Here is a 7,541-nt window from a genome sequence, read left to right as displayed (position 1 = left end):
GGTTTGTTTTCAAACCATTACAAGTAGCTACTTCACAGGTACAAATACATTTGCTCTCAATACCTTCTCTCTTTTTGTTGCCTTCCCAAGTCCAGCATTTACATACACCTAAAATAAACCACATTTAAAGAAAAATTATCCCTGAATCTACATATGCAATCCAACTCATTTAATTAGTTGAAAGAATACCAATAACTACTTGTACAATTCTAAAACAGTAGCAACTGCACATGATTTACTAACATATGTCAAAAATAGTACTGAACAACTATAACCTCTTCTACAGAGATGGGACATTCCAGGCAACGATCAAAATACCACAACAATAGAGCTTCTTTAGTCTTTTCTCTCCAAGAATTAAATACTGCTGCTGTTTCCAAACTAATCTAATCCCAAATCTTTAAGCAATTTTCACTGTTCTGTTCACTCCACTGTTACTTTTATGGCAGCTTTTTCACAGAGGCTCCTGAAATATTCCAGATCTCACAACCCACAGTCTGCTCAATATTTCAAATACAATTTCTCCATCTGTCTGCATCTTCCCTCTTCCCAATAACACGACACTCTAAAAGTACATATGGTAACTAAGCATCAGAGAATTATGATACAAAAATTATCTGCATGCATACACGTATATTCACAGATACACAGTCTAGTATACAAATACTACCATGGTTACCTCTGGCAAGTACTGGTTTCGAAGCAGTTCTCTTAATAGAGGACAGCTTCAGAAGGAAAGTAGCATACAAAATCTACATCTCTAGCCAAACTTTTTTACATACAATTGTAATGATCACAAACTGAGTTCAATGATTTCTTTGATAGACAAAAATGGATCATCAGACTACACCCCTATTCAGCTTTGGGTTAAGGTAACAAAATAGTTTTGATCATTATTCTGCCAAATTTATGGTTTTCAATGTGAATATGCAGGAGGTAAAGCCTGTCCCTGCTTCAAAGTGCAAGGCACCATTTCCTTTTGCTCTTGTGCAACTGCTCTGCATTGGACATTTTATATAATCTACTTTTTCCTAACTTCCCTGCCTTCACTCCTTTCCAATTACAACCATTCCCAGTGAAAGTTTGTTTTATTTTAACTTTCAATACATAGCTTTTATAAAGCAGAGGCACTGAAGGGATGCTGAAAGAAACAGCAAGGGATGGAAAAATGCCAATGAGAAAATAAGAATATTTTAGGTACTCGTTAGAATTGAGCCATTCCAGGAGAAGCTTTGTTGTGTGCCTGGGAAAATGTATTCACCCTTATCAGGTACACGTAAGGAACCTTTAAGGCTCACAATACACTTCACAGTGCTGCAGCTCTACCTTATAGCCATATCACACCAAAGATGCTGCCAATGCGTAACATGTTCTTGATACTCTAGAAGATCATGATAAGGAAGAAATACTTGAGTTTTGCCATCTAAAATCTGACTACAAAAACATAGGTTCAAACATCATTAGGGTAAGAAATCTTGTTAAGGATGTTAATCAAAAAGAGATCCTTGGAAAAGAGAGCAGATTTTTGGGCTAGTTCCAAGAGGACTGTTTGCATTTAAAAGAACTGCTGACATCTGTAATCCATCTTGTATCACTTGCTTCTAATAGTGATACAACTTTATATATTTATATGACAAAGATACAAGGAAAACACTACATGCTGAAATATGCGTTTGTATTTTACTTGTAGACCCTTTTTTTTTTTTTTAAGTAGAAAAGCTGATTTGTCTGCTGCATATTGATCTTTTATTTCCCTTCTGTGCTGGCACTTCAACTTGATAATGCACGTAGAGTATCCTTCATATTAGAAGTTTTACTGATGACTGCCTAAGCAAGAAACCCCTCTCCATTCATATTGCTGCTATGACTACAGCAACTATTAAAATGGAAACCAACACAGTTCCATTTCCTCTCCCTCCACCTGTTGGCAGAACAATTGTCACAATATACTCCAAGACATGCAGCAGCAAGTCATGCTGCTTCTGGATCAGTTCAGGATTGTGCCTACACCCTTTTAATTGTTCCTTCCTTTGTCACTGGACTGTCAAGATGTCCTCAGACAAAAGTGAGGATGGTGTTAGAAAAATTTCGCATACAGACATGTGGGACAGTGGAGATGACCATTTAAACTCCCAGCTGCAAAAGTAGTTTAAAACAGACAGCCTGACACTTTTTGAACAGAGCTTTTCAGACACTTTACTGTTCAAGCACAGGCTTTAGGTAACTTTCAGAAAAAATGGTATTGCTACTGTATTTAGCCTAAAGGTTAATCAAAATTCACTCCCACAACAAATACATCAAGATGATGCATTTTGAGGTAGCTTGTTGAATCTGAATGAAGTATTATAGTAGAGTCGAGACACAGAGTAAAGGAACAAGCATCAAAGGGACTATACAGAAGAGTAAGCAGCTCCTGAAGCTTAAGTAAAAACTGAATAGAAAAACCTGGTGGTACAGACGATGCTGGAGAACTATCAGAACTTCCTTACCTGGGCTTTAACAATATCTTCAGAGAGAAGAACTATCTTTCAAAAAACTCAGGTAAACAAAAAAATGCTCTCTTCTATCTCACCTATAGGCAAGCAATATTCAGAGAAGTGTCAACAGAGAGGAAGGAGTTTTTACGCTAAGGTAACTGGCAGGGAAATTGGAAGAGTTAAAACTCAGGTCAGAGAAAAAGATCACCCTGCAGTGTAAATGGGCCTGCAGTACATCTAATTATGTGAATGAAGAAGTCACTTCTCAGTCACAAGAAAACTTCAGATAATTTCAAGACATGTAAAGTAGAGACAGATTTAACTGATAGAGTTATAAATATATTTATATAGAATCAAGTGTTCCATTACTGTTTGTAATTCACTTTGACCACAGGTAAAAAATTGCTTCCCTATATATTTCTTGTTCTTTCAATAAATTACCATCATAACTTTCCTTCTTTTCTACTAAACAATACTTTTAATAAAAAGTAGGACACATTACAGAATCAATGCACTACATATGTTCATATATATACTCACTGGATACACACACATCACTATATATCTATGTAGTACAGTAAACTGTTAACTCTATTTTGTATTCTAAAGCACATTTCATTTGAACTCTGTTTAAGAAAAATTATATGATGTATTCCAGAAAACCATCCTTACTGATGAGATGCAAGGATGGTTTTCTGGAATACATCATATCCCAAGCACTAATTTTGGTCTTCAAGATTACTGCCCGTTAGTTACCACTCTGATGCCATACAACACATGAGAACCAAGGTAGATTCTCAGACTAGACAGGTGCCAAAAGGAGAGTCTGGATGTAAAAGGTGGTGTTTTATCTGAAAAGTGACCTACTTGCGTATGCCCAGGATGTATGTACAAGTGAAGAGGAAAAAAAAAAACAATGGAGGTTGTACTCTGGAGTGTGTTGAAAAGCCATCCGCTCAACAAAAACAGAGAAGGACAAATACACATGTATTAACAAGAGTGAGGCTACATGCAGTAAATAGATAAGAAAGCACATGAAGTATATACTTAACAATGTATCTACTTCATGTATTTTCCAAAGTAAAAATTCCAGAAATGTAAAAAAGTTACAAATGTAAGAAGTACTTAATTTTCATTACAGGCACAGACCAATTATGAGCTAACAAGTTACTGAGTTAACAAGTCCCCACTAATGAAGTTGAAAAATAAGCCCTTCAATGCTTTATTAATCTATCTAAAGCATGTATCTAGAAAACAGATTTGTTCTATGGAAAAAACCAAGAGTCCAAAGGTATTTACAGAGCGAACACAGTCTTGATGCTCTTAAAACCAAAAATCTCTCTATCATCTAAGAATAAAAAAACATTATAAAATACCACTAGTGTTTCTAATGCCAAAGTCTGCAAACCTCTTTGTTTTCTATCTGACTGACACAATTATTTCAAGAACTTAGTATTTTATCAGATTGTCTGAATGCACACAAGCTCCTTACACATATTACACTATAAATCTAGACTAGGGAGCTAATTTAAATGGTTTATATGTAGCTATAGAGGTAAAGCAGAACATGGTTTTAGAATGTCATATACAAGCAGAAGTATTTTACACTTGCAATGAACTTTATACTGTCAAACAAAAGGCAATAGCTAAGACCAAGCAGAACAAATTAAGAGAAAACAATGAAAAACTTGAAAGCCCTCAACAGATCACAAAATTATTTCTATTATAAAATGGAATGACAGCATCTTTAAAAACATCATCACATGCTGTAGTCCTCTTGTTTAGGTGTCCAAGGCTATAACACTACTAGTTCTCCCGGTAACCCCTTTTGAGGCTGACTAGTAACTATGTCAGAAAAAAGACTGCAGTTTTTAAAACAAATAACTACTTCATCTGTTGCTAGGGAGCAACGAGCTCACTGCATGGCATCATACACAACCTCTACAAGGATGCTGGCACGTGCTTCCCATCTGGGGATACTACCAATAGAAGAAATGGCACTGGAGTGTCTGCCAGTCTTCAGTCTCTGAGGGCAAAGTAGGCAAATGCAGCAGGTGCTAACTGAAGCTCTACCTGGAGGCTGCAGGCTCTAGGCTTTGTGAGCCTGGCCGATGCAACGCAACACACAGAGAGGTCAGAAGGGCTTTCCACAGACACCAACGTGGACAACCCTTATTTTTACAGGCCAAAAACAGACAAAGATGTTCTTCCTGAAACTGTGGCAGACACAGCTGACTACAGTAATGGCAGTTGTTACCTTAAAAAGGCTTTAAATAGGCTTAAAAGGCTGAGAAAAAGCCACTAAAAATCTTCTTTTCAGTTATTAAGAGAGCACAAGATTGGGAGGTATTTACTAAAGACATACAGAAACCTAGTGATCTCCAAGCTGTATGTATTAAATCCCTGGAATGGATGTCAGCTGTGAACAATCTGGGTCACTTCAAGGTTTAGACATGCAACCTTAATGCATTTTTTCAGCTGTTTGTCTGATTAGCACTTCCCAGATCTATTCACAGTAAAAGCGGAAAAAAAATGTTTGTCAAGAAAAAAACAAACAAAAAAAACCCCAAACCACTCCTTTTCCATATGTTAAGAAATTTATTAACTAACAATCTATCTGCATTACACAAAGATAATATCTAATGATTTTCATGTACCTGCCACATGTCAAACATCATCCAAGAATTCTTAGTGCTGATGAACTAACAAGTACATGAGGGAATACAGCTGTAGATATGCTGATACCTGTACATTCAAACCCTCAAGTAACTTCAAAATGGCTCTCCAAACCCCCCCCCCCCTTTTTTTTTAACAATTGCATGAGAAAACATAAAAAGGAACAAGAAGAAAGGCAAATCGGGGTGACTCACTCATTCAAATGCATAGAATAAGAGCTCTCTGTGAAGGAGATAAGTAAATAGAAGTGTCAACTTTCCCTTTCACCTGAATTTAAGATTAAATTCTTAAGAATTTAAGAAGAACAAGATATAAAAATGCTCACCACCAATATATGAAATAATGTCCTGGACACTCATGTATCAGTTAAATGCATTTTAAAAGAACCTATTAGTTTTCAACACAAATATGTACCTAAGTCCTTACCTGTCTCAACAATTTCTCAACAGCTGACATGACCATGAGCCCTCTCCACACAACTGGTGCAGTCTCTTCTATCAAGAAACCCATAGACATGCTGAAACAACATAGCAAAAACTTAAGCTTTTCAGCACAATACCAAGTAAATCTGTAAAGAAGCTTAATTTAAATTAAAACATGCTCACCATGCGATTCCATAGTTCTTAAGGGGCCTCATTAGATTTTCTAAAACAGAAGCAAAGAAGGTTTTTTTGGGGAGGAGCTGCATGTGGGGTCTTTTTTGTGTGTTTTTTTTGTTTGTTTTAAAGAAAAAAGCTTACACAATTTTTTCCTTTTAAAATCAGTTTTTCCCCTGTTAAAAGCATTTGCCTGTTTTTCCCCCTCATACCTTCAACACGTGTATATACTGATTTATTCTACCCAAGAACCTGGCCTCGCTTTTTCTTAGGCTGTGATGATAACACTGAAACCATTCATCTTTTGCCAGAATAACAATGCATTTGCCCATAATATAACGTCACTGTGTGCTGCTGAAGCTGACTTCATCTGTTTGTATGAGATCCCCGTGCTGCGAGGCATAAATCCCCTATTAGGCAGCCTTCTGTTTCTGCAATGCTTGGCTAAATGTTGAGTCATTTATAATAGAACAAAATCAAAGTACTATTTCTTTTTCAACTATGCTATTCACTAATCTCATTAATCACAGGATCATTCCCATTAACACACCAGTGTTTTGGGGAATTCTTCTCCTTGTATTAAGTCTCCTGTGGCACCTCAGAGGAGAGGTACCAAATAAAGCCACCCCTAAATTTCATGCTGTCAACAGCTCTGGGTAAGATGTCCTGGATTTCTTCAGACTGGCAGAAGTCTGACAGACCTCTAAATTTCTGTAGGAACAAAAGATGTTTTTTTGAATATTGCAGAGATAATGTCTCAGTCATGCTCCATATTTCTATGCTTTTCAGTGTCAAGGGAAGAAAAAAAAAGGCGGGGGAGAAATTTTGTAATTGTTCTGCTGGCAAAGCAGCAAGCAAGCAGAATGTAAACCAAAGTGCAAACTCCTCTTTATAGTCTCTGCCATCTAAGAGGCTGTGTCCACACCATATCTCAAAGTGGCACACACACACACACACAAATATAAAAGAAATTTTATTTAGTGTAGCTGGTTTATTTTAAAAGTGTGCACAGGTAGGAACCACCAGAAAATAGAAAGAATACTTCAAGCAATAAAAAATACTTTATAATACATATTTGGTCAGAAACCTTTGATGCACCTCAAGTAAAATATAGATAGATAGTAAAATAAAAACGTGAATATAATGCACTGCATTCAAAGATGAACTCCAAATTCTGACAAATAACACCCAGCAGCACACAAATTAAACAGCTAAACTCGACGGATGTAAGCTTTCAAGCTATCAAGTAAGCAGGCATTCGAGCCATGTAATTTTGTAGAAATATGGCTGAAAATAAAATGGATGTTTTGGTTTACAAATCAAAAAGAACAAAGTATGAAGCTAAACAAATCACTTCCATGACTACTGTGTTTAGGAATGTGTGTGGAGCTGCTCCTGGGAAGAGAAGGGCTTGGACCAATGCTCTGCCCCAGCGTGACACAACTCTGCTCTACCTTGCACAGCTCTTTGCAGTATTTACTCTGGGCTTCTTTTGGTGGCATTATACAGTCTAACCACATTGCTAAGAACCACAGTCTTACTTCTCCCCACTGCAGTAAGACAGTTTTATTATGAAGAGGTTGATGACATTCGAACTTCAGCATGCAGCCATTTCTAGACACTGCTTTGGTGTCCTTGTAAGCAACACACATTATTTTAACTTGTGGCAGTACATAAGAAGTCTTAAGAAAAATCACTACATATATACTTACAAGAGGACTTTAAAAAAAGAAAGTGGAAAAAAAAAAAAACTATCTGCAACAGTATATATCACTGCAGATTCAAGATCTGC

At 36.6% G+C, this 7,541-nt stretch overlaps 1 protein-coding gene across 1 annotated transcript in view; it reads right to left on the bottom strand.

The window, feature by feature from the left end:
• Nucleotides 1–5,579: 5,579 nt before the first annotated feature.
• LOC103778795 (iron-sulfur protein NUBPL-like) overlaps nt 5,580–7,541 on the bottom strand; it is a gene marked incomplete at both ends in the record, with an annotated part of 14,053 nt that continues 12,091 nt past the window's right edge. The window contains 2 exon segments of the mRNA XM_008946406.1: nt 5,580–5,670; nt 5,759–5,798. Coding sequence (XP_008944654.1) covers nt 5,580–5,670; nt 5,759–5,798 — 131 coding nt within the window.

This window comes from Merops nubicus, unplaced genomic scaffold (genome assembly GCF_000691845.1).
Source record: "Merops nubicus isolate BGI_N331 unplaced genomic scaffold, ASM69184v1 scaffold6978, whole genome shotgun sequence".
NCBI lineage: Eukaryota > Metazoa > Chordata > Aves > Coraciiformes > Meropidae > Merops > Merops nubicus.
Note: the sequence above shows the minus strand (reverse complement) of the source record. Positions and strands in the feature narration are given on the sequence as shown.